At 40.7% G+C, this 17,497-nt stretch overlaps 1 protein-coding gene across 1 annotated transcript in view; it reads right to left on the bottom strand.

Moving 5' to 3' along the window:
* LOC126236638 (leucine-rich repeats and immunoglobulin-like domains protein 1) overlaps window positions 1–17,497 on the bottom strand; it is a 113,191-nt gene that overhangs the window by 13,039 nt on the left and 82,655 nt on the right. The window contains exon 5 of the mRNA XM_049946096.1: window positions 14,515–14,758. Within this exon, the coding sequence (XP_049802053.1) occupies window positions 14,515–14,758 (244 nt within the window). The remainder of the gene's footprint in view (window positions 1–14,514; window positions 14,759–17,497) is intronic.

Below are 17,497 nucleotides of genomic sequence, written 5' to 3'. Positions count from 1 at the left end.
AGCTAACTGCAACGTTCGCGTAACGCTTGACGAAGCTTTCAACGTTATCCACAGTTCACTTATAAATTTTGTTAGCAGTAATAGTGTAACGCCGGAATTGCATATCCTCCTATTTCCATCTATTGCACAGAAAATTTTTTTCCTTATTTTGTTACCTGAAGATATAACATTTCTGTGTCTTTATATATTGTAATTGTTTTACTATTTGTGTATATATATATATTTATGCATTTATGTCGATGTATAATTTGTTGTTTTGTAAATATTATTTGTATTTTTACGCTGGGTCTTGCGTAGGGAAAATATGCTATCGAACGAATACATCGATAGGTCGTGTGGAGAACAAAAGTGTTTAGGATCTTTGGTAGTGTTAACTCTGTCGCGTGGAGCGCGGGGAGAGAGGGGGGTCTGGCTGGGCTAGTGCAGTGGAGCAGGTGTGTTGTGTGACGCTCCCGCGAGTTGCCGCGCTTTCGGGGTTTGGCAGCATGTAATTGCGCTCGACTTGCTATGATAGTTTCTGACACGGTGTCGCGGACGGGAAGCGTTAGCTGGCGCACATCAAGAGCCCGTTTCGCCTGGTGACCGTGTCGAGAAGGAGGCGCGCCAACATCCAGCTTCTGCAACAGCGACGGCCGACAATGAGTGACTGTCGCCACCTCCTCGATCGACGGCTTCAAACCTTCAATCAACCAACAAGGAAGACTGGAAGCACGTAAAGTTTTAGAGCAGTATGGCAGACCTCAGCTTTTAAAACTGTTCAAATCACAAAATTACAGCAACGTAGCATGAACCTTTGTTGCTCATTGTCCCAATTGCATTACCAAGCAGGGTCCCTTCCTTTTCCGGAATGAACCCGAGTGTCGTTGAAATTCAAACGCCAGCATTAAAGCAATATTATTGTATTTCACTGCTTTAATTTCAATGTTCAGTTAAAGTATTCATAGCTGGCTACAGTATTTAGATTACACAAGCACAAATCAAGAGTGCGAGTTTTGTTAGCATATTTTAGCTTTCCTGTGACTGCAGCTCAGCTTGGTACGTACTAAATTTTACTATTGTTAATTGTTCAGAATCATTTAATTCAAGTTCAAAGTTAAATCTCTTATTTCTAAATTGCGTAGATTCAAGTAACTTTTGAAATGATTGTTGAGGTAGCCCAAGACTAACCGTATTTTACTGAATTTCGATGTGCTTCAGAAAGAAAGCTCACTATTAACTTCAGTCACTAAATTAACTTTCGATTTTCCGGTTTTATTAATTCTTTTGCTAAATTAAGTCAGAGTGTAGCGAAATTTATTACTTCTGACAAACTTTCAGTTTTCACACTACACGTGTCAAACTTCAGTTGCCACGCTTCTAGTGCTAATTATATGTGTAATAACCTTTCTTTTTCAGTTACTATAGTAATTGTCCATAGGACTGGCGACCGTAATTTCCCCCAAATCTCAAATATCTAATTACCGCTAGTTAATTGTTAACATAACGGCCGCACATTTACTTTCTTTATTAACTTTACCCCTTTTCAAAATTAATTTCCACCAGTTTCATTTGCATTTTTCCTTTCATTTAGATGTAACCCTTTCCTCCCTCTTTACCGACAGATTAACTTCGGTGACGATTACTTTTTCCCAAATTTCCATTAGGTACACGCGGTTTAATTTTTCACTGTCATTAAGGTCGATAAGTGAGGGGGAGGTTACAATGGACCTACTCCATTCGTTTAGGATACTCTTGAAATAACCTTTACATCTGTCGATTAAGACGTTAAGAATAAGTTGTTGAGTTCTGTCTGCGTGGAAGTCCTAAATCCAATCACAAATCCTGTTCGATTCTCGATATGCTCGTATTTTTCTCACTAAATGACGATGTGCACGTTCTTATTGTCTGTTGAATGTTGTATCTTTATAAATGCTAACGCTAGGGGTAGAACTGCTTTGCTTCTAAGTAACATTAATGTTACATTTATTTAATTGGAAACATTGAAATTACATTGCCGTACTTTCCGTAACTACCGAATTAATCTAACCTGAAAGTTATTAGTCTCTTACATCTGCACTACTGTCTAGGTTTCGAACCTTGTAATTTCTCATCTGCGCAATGCATTATAAGCCAAATATTAGAACCAAAGAAACTGGTACACCTTCCTAACATCGTGTAGGGCCCCCGCGAGCACGCAGAAGTGTCGGAACAGGACGTGTCATGGATTCGACTAATGTCTGAAGTAGCGCTGGAGGGAATTGACACCACGAATCCTGCAGGGCTGTCCATAAATCGGTAAGAGTACGAGGGGATGGAGATCTCTTCTGAACAGCACGTTGCAAGGCATCCCAAATATGCTCAATAATGTTCGTTTCTGGGGAATTTGGCGGCCAGCGGAAGTGGCTAAACTCAGAAGACTATTCTTGGAGCCACTCTGGACGTGTGGGGTGTCGCATTGCCCTGCTGGAGTTGCCCAAGCCCGTCGGAATGCACAATGGACAGGAATGGATGCAGGTGATCAGACAGTATGGTTAGGTACGTGTCACCTGTCAGACGTATCTAGATGTATCAGGCGTATCAGATGTATCACTCCAACTGGACACGCCCCACACCATTACAGAGACTCCACCAGCTTGAACTGTCCCTTGCTGACATGCAGGCTCCATGGATTCATGAGCTTTTGTCCATATCCATACACATCAATCCGCTTGATACAATTTGAAAATAGATTCGTCCGACCAGGCAACATGTTTCCAGTCATCAACATTCCAATGTCGGTGTTGGTGAGCCCAGGCGGAGCGTAAAGCTTTGTGTCGTGCAGTCATCAAGGGTACACGAGTGGGCCTTCAACTCCGAAAGCCCATATCGATGACGTGTCGTTGAATCATTCGCACGCTGACTCTTGTTGATGGCCCAGCATTGAAATCTGCAGCAATTTGCGGAAGGGTTGCATTTCTGTCACGCTGAACAATTCTCTTCAGTCGCCGTTGGTCCCGTTCTTGCAGGATGTCTTTCCGGCTGCAGCGTTGTCGGAGATTTGATGTTTTACCGGATTCCTGATATTCATGGTATACTAGTGAAACGCCTGTATGGGAAAACCCCCACTCTGTCGCTGCCTCGGAGATGCTGTGTCCCATCGCTCGTGCACCGACTACAACACCACGTTTAAACTCACTTAAATCGTGATAACCTACCATTGCAGCAGCAGTAACCGATTTAACAACTGCTCCAGACAATTGTCTTTATATAGGAGTTGCCGACCGCAGCGCCGTCTTCTGCCTGTTTACGTATCTCTGTATTTGAATATGCTTGCCCAACCAGTTTCTTTGGCGGTTCAATGTACATGGAACTGTGAGAATATCAAATTAATTTAATACTTCCTGAAAGGTTCTAGTTTCAGGAGAAATTACAGATATGATATGATTTCTTAATAGCATAATATGATGAATCTTTTTCTCTGTAAATTTTGTATCCTACAAAGCTTTAATGGTACCCAATTATTTAAATTCTGAGAATTACTTGAATTAATTCATTTCAAACTCACGGAAACCAGCTTTGGTCGAGGTGTCACAGATTGCTCTTTATTCTTGATCAAGTAAATGTTTCCGACGAATGTCTTTGAAATTGTCTATTCATCATGATCATCATCATCATCAAATCGGCAATCAAGGACTCTGTAGATCACGCGCCGACCTCGCAATGCTCCTACATATATGGCGATCTTGTGCATTTTGGATCCAGTGGTCATTCTTACATCGCTTCCTGGGTCTTCCGATTGAATGGCTTTTTCCCTAGAGGTGTCTGGTCTCCTAGTAATGTAACCCGCCAAGCTTATTCTCCGCGCTTTCAGTTTTTGAATGATGTTCGGTTGCCTCATCAGCTCATACAATTCTTGTTTTTTCCACGTCTCCACGACCTCCCTTCCTGAACAGGTCCAAAGATCCTTCTCATAATTTTTCTTTCAAAGACCAACAATTTTTCTTCATCTTTCTTTGTTGTGCTTAGGCCTTCTGTCCCATACAACAATACTGGTACTATCACGACATTGTATGCTTTAAGTTTGGTGGTAATGACAGATTCTTTGATGACATTATTTGCTTTAGACTGAAATAAGTTCTAGACCCGTTCACAATACGTTGGTTTACTTCGTGTTTTAAATTATTTTGCCTGTTGAACCATGTACCAAGGTATTTAAAATTTTCCACTTTAGCGAATTTCCATATCCCTACCTGTAATGGGATGTCATTAGGGGCTTCTCTTGATTCCTGTATTACCTCGGTCTTCTCCGCATCAATCTGTAACCCGACCTTACTTGCATTTTGCGCTAAGTGCTCTACAGTTTCTACCATCTCTTCCTGTGATTATGCTAGGACTGCGATGTCGTCTACATAACCCAATAAATCTGTCCTACCATTTAGCGGCACCCCTTTATTTTCTCTGTTCACTTTTTGGATTGCTTTCTCTAGGACCAGATTAAATAACAGTGGTGAAATAACATCACCTTGTCTTACATCCCTTCTGATATGGAATTCCTCGGATATCTCCCCTTGGTATTCCACTTTAACTATTGTCTCCGCTGTACACACCCTGACCATGTTTATTAACTTTATTGGTATACCAAGCTCTCTCAGGATGTTGTACATACTTAATCTGTGGATACTGTCATAAGCCTTTGAGAATTCCACGAATGTCACCAGAAACCGATGGTTGAATTCCCAGCATTTTTCTCATATTTGCCTCATGGTGAAAATTTGATCGATGGTCGATCATCCTTCCTGGAAGCCTGCCTGTTACTGTCCTACAATATCTTTTGCAAACGGGTTAAGTTTTTCAAGTATTATTAAAGATAGAACTTTATAAGGTACACTTAGAAGAGAAATGCCTCAGTAGTTGTTACAATTCCTATTACTGTTATTTTTATACAGTGGGATAATGACGGCTGATTCCCCTCTTTGGATTTTCCCTTTTTCCCATATTTCTTTTATGAGATTATATAGCTCTTCCTGAAGTGTTTCTCCTCCTGCCTTCAACATCTCTGCCTATCCTCTCCTGGTGCGTTGTTATTCTTTAGTTTACTCATTGCTCTCTATACATCTTGTTGAGTAACTTGAATGTCTGCTGCTTCTCCCTCACCTTCTGTCTTATTCTCATATAGAACGACATTATCTGGATATTCAGTATTCAATAACTCTTCAAAATATTCACTCCACCTACTCAGAATTATTTTCTTGTCTGTTATCACATTTCCATCCTTATCATTAATAACTAAAGCTTCGTTTCTGTGACCATTCCTCACATGTTTCAACATCTGAAACATTTTCCTGCTGTCTGATATTGTATTTCCCTTATCGATTTCATCATATTGTTCATGAATTTTCTTTTTTCTGTTCTCATAATCCTATTTGTTTCTCTTCTTACGGTCTTCAGTGCTTCCTTTTGTACCGCACATTGTCTGTCCAGCATGTGCACCGCCCTTGCTCTCTTCCTGGCCTTCACAGCTTGTTCACAAGTCTCATTGAACCATTTCTTCTTCGTTGTTATCTTTTTCTCACCTAGAGAGGTCATTATTTCTTCCCATTGCTTGTTAACACTTGTTTTGTCAGCGTGGTAAGATGCCGAATGGTCTCTTGCACGTTCTAATATTCCTTCGCCATTAATGGGGAAAAAACCTTCTGGGCACGAAAGTACTACAAAGGTAAAGTAAATAGAACACATTTTTACAACAGACCTACTACTTTTGACTGTGTTGTGGTAGTATGCCTCCAACTGTCTCAGACATATTCCTCATTCCTTAATGGTCGTAAATACCAGCTCAGAACCACATTTACTGACAGTGGTCCTACAGACGAAATTAGGTTGCTAAAATTATGTTCTACTTGCAGTAGCAGTTTTATCGCCGTGTAAGATTTCTTAGTTATTTACTTTGCAGTTTTGCAATTCTCCTATGGAAAAATATGCTTATGTGTCTCTTCAGACGCAAATGAGTTAATGATCTTGCTGTATGCAAGAGAATGTGCTGTAGAAACCGACAATTAAAAAAATTTTCTTGTCTTTTCTGACCAAAAGTTTGAAGTATATACATTTGGAAAGCGTGGTACATAAGTTCCAGTTGTCATTAGGTTTATATCCGAAAAAATGCTAGAATGGTATCTGGTAAATGCTAAGTAGAAACAGAGTAGAATTATTTGAGTAATTTGGTTGTTTATAGATATGATATAAACTCCCAGAAAGCAGCTCGTAAGTCGTTGCTTGCTTCAGTGACGCACTTTTAAACAATATAACTTTGACACTTCAGTAGCAGCCTGTGCGCATGTATAGAAGTGAACCTTGTTCGTATACAAACGCACAGCGATACCCATGGCTGGCAATGCGTGAATGATTCATAAATAAGCATTCAGATGAAAGGCCGTCGTTGTGCGCCCGTGACACACTACTGAACAGTTCCATTTGCCGAGATTAATCTGACGTTCATCTGACCTGAATTTCAATTTACCTTTAATCTCTGCCTCTCTCCACAGTTAACATAAAAATCGTCATCTGCGCGGCAATAAAAGCTGATATTCTCTCGCGCATTTTAACCGTGTCTAGTGAGGCTTGACTTTTATGTTTGCACTTCACTATTCCGCCATTCCCCGCTGGTTCACCTATACTATTTTAACGGCCGAGCAACTGAATTTCCCGTCCAATATTGAAAGTAACAGGCTTGATATAAAATATGAAATACGCAATTAAAATTCATTTTTATCGTTACTCGATACAATAATTCGAAGGATTTTCCATTGTTAACAACGCATCTTCCATTAAACGTGTCATTTCTGTGCTGGTATATCACGCCCCAATTTTTACCATGAGGCTGAAATATGCTGTATATGTCTATCACATTTATTGTGTTCTGTTAAGAGGCAACGCCATTTGGGTTTTACACATACATGAGAATTACCGGTCTCTTATATAAGAATGTGAAAAATTTAACGATGAATCCATGTACTACGCAAAATTTATAGGAATTAAAAACAACGAGAAACAGAAAATATCTCGCTGTCTTGTGAATATTTACCGCTCAAAATTACTGCAGTAAATATGCACCGTGGCCCTAATACTGTAGATTTATCGATATTACACGAATCGTGATTTATATATTCCACTTCGGGGACTCTGCATTATGTAAAGAGAAATCACAGATCTACAGTTAATCTAACTGCAGTATGATAGACCAGTTTAAATCAACAAACAACTGTTATATTTTAATTATAAGAATTTATTACATTATAACTGAAGTCAATCGTTTTACGAATTCCCTGTAAATATTCTCATCAATAGCTTGGAGGAAGTGACCAAGGGCACAAAATCCTTTAATTCACTTCAATTTCTTCAGATTAAGGATCTGTTGGTATGGATCTGCAGCCGAAAATACGGAAAACTATTTTTAAGTTTTTTATTGTCTGAATTTATTGATCCTAATCTTCCTCAACATATATACACTTCCACTATCAACTCTATTCTGTCAGTTTTAATTAAACCCATGGCAAATGTTAGGCACTCTTTCAAAGGTCAACTTAGGTTTTCATTAACTGTGTAACTGTTGTAAATGACTGTACAAAGGTTACAATGTACGTGAATCTTTCGTATGCATGTTGTAAATTTATTATAACTGATAAGGGACCAAAGCCGAGATTTTGCCATTAACAACGTGAATTTCATGTCAACAGTACCTTCCAAAAGCTACAGTAATTTAATAAGGGAATGGTGAAATAACAAATAGATTTTTTTTACAAATATTATCCTTTAATTATCAAACTTCACCATATTAAACATGTATTCTCTAGCAGTTAACTACTGAACTACGTTACATTAAATACTATACTCTTAATATGCACTTCCAGGTGGTTGAATACAGTTTTATCCGTGTATCTAATGTTCTAATGTTTCGTCCTTGTGATGTTTATTTTCAAACCATACTAATGTTAATGTCACTGAACAAAATACTTTTTGAAAGGAAGATAAACAGTGAGAACCACAAAGAATGTTAAGGACTATGTATACTGTGAAACAGTAGTTAACCTACTGAAATTTTTTGCACATGCCTCACCATGGCATTTTGGGCCAATATCAGATATAATTCTCTCCACGAACTTCTGTATCTTGAGTTATCCCTTTAAGTCGAGACTTCACAAAAATCAATTCTGGAGCAGCATTAACGACTGGGAAGATGAAAAACAAACAAGTTTCATGATTATCTATTCACCTATAGATGTGATCACAAGCATAATACAATTAATTGTACTAAAGCGTTCAGTTTAGTCCAAGATGGGATTTCCATTTCTGGTTGTCATCTGTCTGTAGTCTCAGAAACTATTTTTGTCTTGAATTTCATTTTGTGAACAAATCATATTTGTTGGTACTGGATTTCCGTGGATAATACTCAACTTTAAATGTAACGGGTTCCCATTTGCCTATCAGTTGATGTATTGACTACGTACCATTTGAGTACGATTAATATCACTGTGTTTCTAATATTTAAGCTCGAATCCTCCGCAAATACGGCCAAATTTGATTCTGTTGTGATTGTTTCAGAATACTAGTAGAAAGAAAGGATGTAAGAAAATGTGGTGCCCTGTGCTATGACTGATTGTGTCAGGTCCGTAAGACCTTTTGTTACATGATGGACATGGAACTGTTATTTATATCACACATCGTTTTTCTATTAATAACACTAGCCAACAGTGAAATTGTAAGGGAGATTTGTTGTCTGTAACGATCACGCTGATAACGAAAAAGGCAAAAACACCAATTAGCTCTCAAGTTACAGAGGGGGGGCGTACATTTAACTATAATCATATTGTATTAGCATCCATTTTCAGTCCCTTCTCATGTAGGCTTCGGAATCTCGCAAATGGTAGACAGAGTCATGAAGTTTAAGACAACAATAGCTGTGTGTATTTTGTCTCTATTCTTAGCCCAGTCTTGTAGCAACAAGGGGAAGGAAATTAGAAAGGGCGGAGGGGAGCATGTTTCGTTCAAGAGTAGTTTCAACCTGTTACAAGCTGTGCACTTTTCGTGTCCTGGAGGAATGTGTCACTGAAGCGTAGCTAGTGCATGTGGACGTTGTTTGTGGAGACTGTAATTCCTGTGATTCAATATTCCTCGCAAATGAGTAAACAGTGCTCCTCAATTTTTGCTACATTTGCGGACAGTCTCGACTGAAATAGCAAATGTGATCAGTAACGCCATATACAGTGTTAGGAAGGCGTACAGACTGTACTTCGGGTGTGAAATCTGAGCCAGAACAAGCCCTGTGCTCCTCATGTATGTTGCATATCTTGTGCCTGGAATATTCATCCGTGGTTGAATCTTCAATGGGCTTTGCTATAACCATGATCAGGCGACAGCTGTCAAACCATGTGAATGACAGTTACTTTTTTATGACATTTTCATTAACATATGTTATTTCCACGAAGAAAACGTCTTCATGACGTATCCTTACATACCGTTGCCCATGCGACTGCTGCCTCACCAAGATGGACTTCCTGTTCCTGCCCCACAGGAATATGATAGTGACTAGGGAGGTAGTGAAACTAATGCTGCATCATCACCTTCAAAACCCAGTTCTTCAAAAAATCCTGTTTTATGTGTAACGATGAGTGATAGAGATTCACAAAATAACACAGTGTGAACTTAAGGACCTAGTCAGGGATCAGGAATTGCTGAAAAGTAAAGCTGAATTGCTGGCTTCAAGACTATAGCAGTGGCATAATCTTTACAAGACGGTAAATGTGAGTACGTTCCGTACCCGCCAAAGACTATTCTCCCATCTAGTGAAGTACAGAGGCTAAGTTTCTCGCAACACAACAAATAACTTTCCAAGCGGTTTGCCATTCACATTAACAGTCGGCATAATTGTTTACGAATGCGTTAAGGCATTGATGCTAGTTTATCTTTATACAACTGTATTGGTACCTTCAATTTCCTGTGTTCTTTTCATATGCATTTTCTCTACCCTGATTGATCGGAGTTGAAAACAAATTCCTTACAGAACTATGGGATACGTTTGTTTATCTCATCTACAGATTTTCTAGCAGGTTACGCAGTATGATGTATATCGTCAAGTTGATGATTTGTTTGAAATTTCGTTACCTTAAGTCTTCGAATACTGTAGCACTGTTTGAAATTATGGAACCATCCACTACTTCCCTTGAAGTCACGGTAAGCTATGGCGTGTGCAATTAGATGTACATAACGTAGTAAGGCACTATCATGCACATGCAATAAATTGTATCGAGCATCCTTGAAACGCGCAAGCGCCAGTTTTTGTGCGCCTTTTCGTCTCTAGACCATCCGTAGTTTTTCTTATGTACTACACGATCATGTTTCTGTGGACTGATTGGAAATCTATTCATAATTGTCTTTTACTATGCTGCGGATGATCTCCCATGTAAGTTTAGTATCCTATCCTTGCACAACGATTATCCATTACTACTTTTCACAGGGGATGGTATTTTTGCCTCGCTGTCCGACAAGCATGATGAAGTACATGGCTCGACACCAGTCCCAGTACCACTTTCACTTATTAAGCACGTATCATCGTCACTGTGCTCCTCATGTACACTGTCCGCGCAGTCAACCGGATACGTCACCACACATTCCACTGACTCATCCGCCACTTCTTTCTCATTCCGTGAAATTCTGCTTGTTCCTTTCTGAGGAAATGTCAACTTTGGCAACAGTTGTTGCAGATATAATGCAATGTTTGTTTGCTTCATCGTTGCCAGGCTCTGCTTTGTATCAACACCACTAGCACAGTAGCGCTGTTGTGAGTTACTCGGCTACTAAGCAGTTCAGCTGCACTCCGTAGCCTCGTGCTACGCTGACCATTGGGTACCTCGAGTCACGCCCCCTGTTGCCTTCAACAGCCGGTGTTGTGATTGCTTGGTAGACAACATATGGGGCTTCGAATGTCATAAATACCATTGGCCTTTCGGGATTGCACTCAAGCGGTTCCTTGTAAGAAAATTAAAATACGTTCATTAATATGAAAGAAGGTTTGCTAACACAAATCGAACCAACTTAGTGTTCTGTTATAAAGTAAAAAATCGCTTTTCTCATATTCTTATTTCTCTGTCTCTATAAAATCGTATAGAAGTCTATACACAGCTATGTTTCTGTCGCTAAAAGAGTTTAATTTGTTGTTAATTGATTGCCAGAGGATATCACACGCAGCATCACTTCCGTAGTTTCTTGAAATCTTCTGTCGCAACCGAACTGCATATAGTTAACATCCTCCTCACTTTTACGTTCACATGAAAAGGATGTGATCATGTTGAGGTGCTACAAACGTTGCCGCAATCTCTCGAAGTTGTGTCTTTGTCACTGTAAAGTTTCCCTTGTATATGTTTTTTCTTTAATGCAATTTATTATAACATTTGTAGTCAAGTAATTTATATTTATTTATATACTATACGTTATAGCTAATTACCTGATATTCCAAGATAAATCTTGTTTTACACATCCAATTACATTTTAACTTTCACTGTAGATAAACAATAACCACTTTATAATTAAAACTGTAGCAAAAATTATTATTAATGTTACGATTTCTATTACTGCTAACAGCGCGATGAATATTAATATTGCCACATTTGCCTGCATTATTATTTTTGATGTATAACGACAGGAAATTTGTTTATGTGACAGAGATTGTTCATAATGTCAGTCAGTGGCACCCCAGTTTCTAGGTTCGTTGTCGGCTCCATCTGCATTGCAGAGGACGTTTCGAGTGACTTCTACTTGTTCTTTCATTTCAGTTTAGACGGTAGTCTTTGTTCATAAATTTCCTCCTCTGCTCCCTTGTCTCTTTCCCTGGACCTAGGGCGTGTTACAATGTTAAAGGTCGACTGTCGCCTCAAGACGATCACATAAACACGGTCTTTCGGATTTCTTAGGTCAGCAGACCAGCACTTCAGCAGCGTTGATCTTCCAGTAGCTCAGCGAAAACGTGTTGGTTCAGATGATTATGTTGCTCCCGTGCCGTTCTGTCAGCAATCTTGTCGACCATCGGCCAAGCTGACTCATGGTCCAGGAGCTCGCTGACAACTGATATTCCCTGCTGAATCAGTTGTAGCCTCTCAGTGTAGCCACGTCCTTAGACAGAAGGTATTTCAGCGAAATGTACTCTGGACTATATTTTTCCCCGAAGTCTCATTACTTTTATTCGCTTCTGATTTATTGTAAGTACGTGACATGTTGTTTGCGGCCCATCAGAAAATTGGTCAGCCCTCTGGAGCGTTCCCGGTGTCGTAATGCGGGGCTTCATTTGAAAAGTTTCGCCTTCCTACACAAACCATCTCAGAATAAGTGGTAAGTGGATGCGGCTTTGACCTACCTTCACCTCCCCCCCCTCCTCCCCAACCCGAATGTATCCATTGCTTTAAAGTCTACACCAGCATACTCATGAGGCACATAATTCTTTCTCTCCATGTTATAAGACCGTAGAATAAATATTCTCCCAGTTTCATTTCAAACGGACCCAACAACTAATAATAGTAGAGTGACATACCTAGGTTGTGTGGCTGGCATATCCTTATTCAAAGGGCTTTAAAAGGAAGTACTGTCGTAGCATGAGACATTCTGGGAACTTCTAGTGCATGTAGAAGGATGCAGCACACACCTTGTCACTATCTACAGAGTTGAAAAAAAAAATACTGAATGAGTCAACAAACTTTGGAAACATGAAGACCGTCATAGGGTGGATTACAGTAGCCTAACAACCACATCTGGTATAGGAAGTACGCTGAACGAGTTACGAGGAAAGGTGAGTCACTAGGCACCAAGCAGGTGCAATTAATTACTGTGAAGACATCAATAGACCACGCATCACAGGTGCTGCAGAGAAGACGACATGCTGCAAGCCACCCTGAGTGCTCTGGGCTTAGCGATTTCGTTTTCCGCTGGACTTGGATACGACGCCATTTCATGGTAATTCTGACCCTTCAGCCATGGAAGCAGATTATTAGGGTAAGCTGCTGAAGGAAAATATGCATTTATGTTTTATACACATTTGTCTCAGAGATCAATTTTCGAAGTACTGGGAAACGGTTTTACAGTTTGTACCTGTCTCGTTCCTGATATGCAGGTTAATTCAACTGCCCCTACCGACCCCGATTTATGCAACCTGCAATGCCTAATCACATGCTCCACGCTACACTGCTGGGAACATGATAATATTACAAATACAGAACACACTCCATCAATTCAGTGTTTAATGCGTTATTTATTTCACTGTTACCTCCTTTTGAACATTAATTTCGCTCTTTGTTACATCCAGTCACTCGGGGCGCCTTATTAACACAGCTACATGTCAGGCAGGAATCGCTAAATGATTTAAAGGACTGGTATTCTGCGAACGGGTCGCATAAAACTAGATCGTAGCGCTAGCTGAATCACCGTCTACTCCCTGTAACTAGGAGCTATATTTTGATATACCAGCTAGCATATGGTTTTCAACATGGTTCAAATGGCTCTGAGCACTATGGGACTTAACATCTGAGGTCATCAGTCCCATAGAGTTAGAGCTACTTAAACCTAACTAACCTAAGGACATCACACACATCCATACCCGAGGCAGGATTAGAACCTGCGACCGTAGCGGTCGCGCGGTTCCAGACTGGAGCGCCTAGAACCGCACGGCCACGTCGGCCGGCCATATGGTTTTCACTTTTAATTTCAGATGAATAAATTACCAACACCATAATACTGAAATTCGACATTGGGGTGTTAGTAACTAAAGGGAGAATGTCCACGATGTCATCAATGATGGAGTACAAGCTGAGATTGGGGAAGAATGGTTCAAATGGCTCTGACCACAATGGGACTTAACATCTGAGGACATCAGTCCCCTAGAACTTAGAACTACTTAAACCCAACTAATCTAAGGACATCACACACACCCATGCCCGAGGCAGGATTCGAACCAGCGACCGTAGCGGTCGCGTGGTTCCAGACTGAAGCGCCTACAACCGCTCGGCCACACCAGCCGGCTGGGGAAGAATGAGGGGAAGAAATCAGCCATATCCTTTAATAAGAATCATACCATTATCTGTCTAAACCGATATAGGAAAACAAGCAAAGCTTATATCTGGACACATGAACTGCTGAACGAGTACAGTCTCCTAACATTGGGCCACATCATTCGTCGTATCTTATTAACTAGACTATTCCCTCGTTCTGTTGTAAATAATGTTTTCCATGCACACAGTTTGTTCGAAACTATGACAAAGAAATATTTGCTCCTCTCTCACTATTTTCAGTATTTGAAATTAATCTCGGAAAATGCCCATTATGTGACTATAATATGTTACCTTGTGAAACGTTCTTGTTCCTCTGCAGGGACAGAATATGAGGAAAATATAATAAATCTGATCATAAATTCTTCAGAAAGAACGTAATTTTATGACCTTAATAACGAGAGACCATTGATAATGAGAAGCTGGACTGAACGACTTACTTCTTAGAAAGTAGCGAACGCAGTTCCTGTCTTACCTGTCGGCAACGACGTGAGGCTATTACTGGACAGATCAAGGAGGTCGAGTTGCGGGTTGTTGTCAAAGGCGTCGCCAGCGATGTCCTCTATGAGGTTGTGGTCGAGGCGCGCGGTGCGCAGCTGGGGCGTGGCTGCCAGCAGCCGTTTCGGCAGCCGCCTCAGACGGTTGTGGGAGAGCCACAGCACACGCAGACTCCCGCAGCTCGCCAACAAGTCCTCGGGAAGGTCCGTCAGGTTATTGACCTACAAAATAAAATTGCAGCTGGAAAAACATGTAGTACTCTTTTCGATAAGTAAAAGATTGACATTTATAGAGACAAAATGGCAGGAAATAATAATGATAGAGATATATGACTAATATATTGACATAAAAATTTAATGATAATAAATTATGCGAAAGGTACACAATACTTGAGATGATTTTTGAATAATCTTCTACGTGTTCATATTTTGGTGTGGTCTTCACTCCAAAGACTGGTTTGAAGCAGCTCTCTATGCTGCTCTATACTGTGCAAGAATCTTCCACTCTAAGTCAGCCTTGTGAATCTGCTTATTGTATTTATCTCTCGGTCTCCCTCTACAATTTTACCCCTTACCCCCCCCCCCCCCCCCCCCGCCTCAGCAGTTCCATCTAGTATTAGACTGGCTAGCACTTGATGTCTTAGAATGTGCCCTACCAGCCGGTATCTTCTTTTAATCAAGTTGTCCCTGCTTGTCGTCCATGTTTCACTTCCATACATGGCTACACTCCATACGAATACTTTCAGAAAAGACTCCCTAATACTCAAATCTATAATCGATGATAATAAATTTCTCTTCTTCAGAAACGCTTGCCAGTCTACATCTTATATGCTCTCTACTTTGACCATTATCTGTTGCTTTTCTGTCCAAACAGAAAAACTCATCTACTACTTTTAACGTCTCGTTTCCTTATCAAATTCCCTAAGCGTCACCTAATTCGACTACATTTCATTATAACTGTTTTTCTTTTGTTGGCGTTCGTCTTACACTGGGGTGACAAAAGTCGTTGGGTATCTCCTAGTGTGGTGTCTGCCATCCTTTTCCACGGCATAGTCCAGCAACTCGACGTGGCCTGCAGAAATACTGAGCGATGCTGCCTCCATAGCCGTCCATAACTGCCAAATTATTGCCGGTGCAGGATTTTGTGCACGAACTGACCTGTGGATCATATCCCTCAAGTTTTCGATATGATTCATGTCGGGTGACAAGAGTGCCCAAACCATTCTCTCGAACTGTCCTGAATGTTCCTCAAACCAATCGAGAACAACTGTGGAGTGGTGTCAAGACACATCGTTGTTTGGGGACATGAAGCCCAACAATAGGTGCAAATGATCTCCAAGTAGGAAAACATAACCATTTCCAGGCCATGATCGTCTGGATTGTACCAGAGCACCCAGTGCATTCCATGTAAACACAGCCCACACCATTATGAAGCCACCACCAGCTTGCAATGTGACTCGTTGACAATTTGGGTTCGTGGCTTAGTAGGGTCTGCGCCACACTCGAACCCCATCATCAGCTTTTACCAACTGAAATCGGGACTTGTACGATCAGGCTACAGTTTTCCAGTCATCTAGGGTCCTACTGATATGGTCACGAGCCCAGGAGAGGTGCTGCAGGCTATGTCTTGTTATTAGCAAAGGTATTCGTCTCGGTCTACTGCTATAGCCCATTAACGGCAAATTTCAGCGCACTGTTTAAACGTGTTCAAAACTGTGTCAATTCTTAAGGAACCAAATTTTTTAGGTCATCGGTCCCTAGACTTACACACCACTTAAACTAACTTACCCTAGGGACAACAAAGACACCCTTGCCCTTCGTGACAGGGCGCCTCAAACCACGCGGCCACTCAGATCGGCATCAGTGCACTGTCCTAACGAATACGTTCGTCGTACGTCCAACATTGATTTCTGAGGTTATTTCACTCAGTTTTGCTTGTCTGTTAGTACGGGCAACTCTACGCTGACACCGCTGTTCTCGGTCGTGAAGTGAAGGCCGTCGGCCAATGCGTTGTCCGTGGAAAGAGGTAATGCCTGAAGTTTGATGTTTTCGGCATTCCCTTGACACTGTGGTTCTCGGAATACTGAATTCCCTAACTTTTTTTCGAAATGGAATGGCCCATACGTATAACTCCAGCTATCATTTCGCGTTCAAAGTCTGTTAATTCTCGTCGTGGCTCCGTAATCACATCGGAAACTTTTTTACATGAATCTCCTGAGTACAAATGACAGCTCCGCCAATGCACTGCTCTTCTCTATCTTGTGTACGGGATACTACCTCCATCTCCATATGTGCATATCGCAATATCACGATTTTCGCCAATTCAGTGGATATCCTCCTTTCAAGACCGTCAGTTCCGTTCGACTGTTTTTCCATTATAATGTCATCGGCAAACCCCAAAGTTCTTTCTTCTTCCTGAACTTTAACTCTTATTCCAAATTTTTCTTCGATTTTCTTTACTGATTGCTCAATGTACTGACTAAATAACATCTGGGCTAAACTACAACTTTGTCTCACTCCCCTTGCAACCATTTGCTTCCCTGTCATGTTCCTAGACTCTTACAACTGGTTTCTGTAGAAGTTGGAATTAGCATTTCGGTCCGGGTAGTCTACCCCTGCTGCTTACAGAATTTCAAAGACAGTATTCCAGTCAACATTGTCAAAAGCTTTCTCTAACTCTAGAAATGCTATAAGAGTAGGTTTGGCTTTCCCTGACGTGTCGTCATTTGTCCAGAATCGAAACTTATCTTCCCCGAGGTCAGCTTCTACCAGTTTTTCCATTCTTCCGTGAAGAATTCGTGTTAGCACTTTGCAACCAGGACATATTAAAGTGATAGTGCGGTATATTCACAACTGCCGCACCTTCTGTCTTTGGAATTGAAATTACTACTTCAGTAGTTCTGTCAGGCCATCTCATTTTATCTATATCCCCTTCCCTTACAGTAATATTGCCTTCACGTA

Source organism: Schistocerca nitens, chromosome 1, assembly GCF_023898315.1.
Source record: "Schistocerca nitens isolate TAMUIC-IGC-003100 chromosome 1, iqSchNite1.1, whole genome shotgun sequence".
Classification (NCBI taxonomy): domain Eukaryota; kingdom Metazoa; phylum Arthropoda; class Insecta; order Orthoptera; family Acrididae; genus Schistocerca; species Schistocerca nitens.
This window is presented reverse-complemented; position numbering and strand designations above follow the sequence as displayed.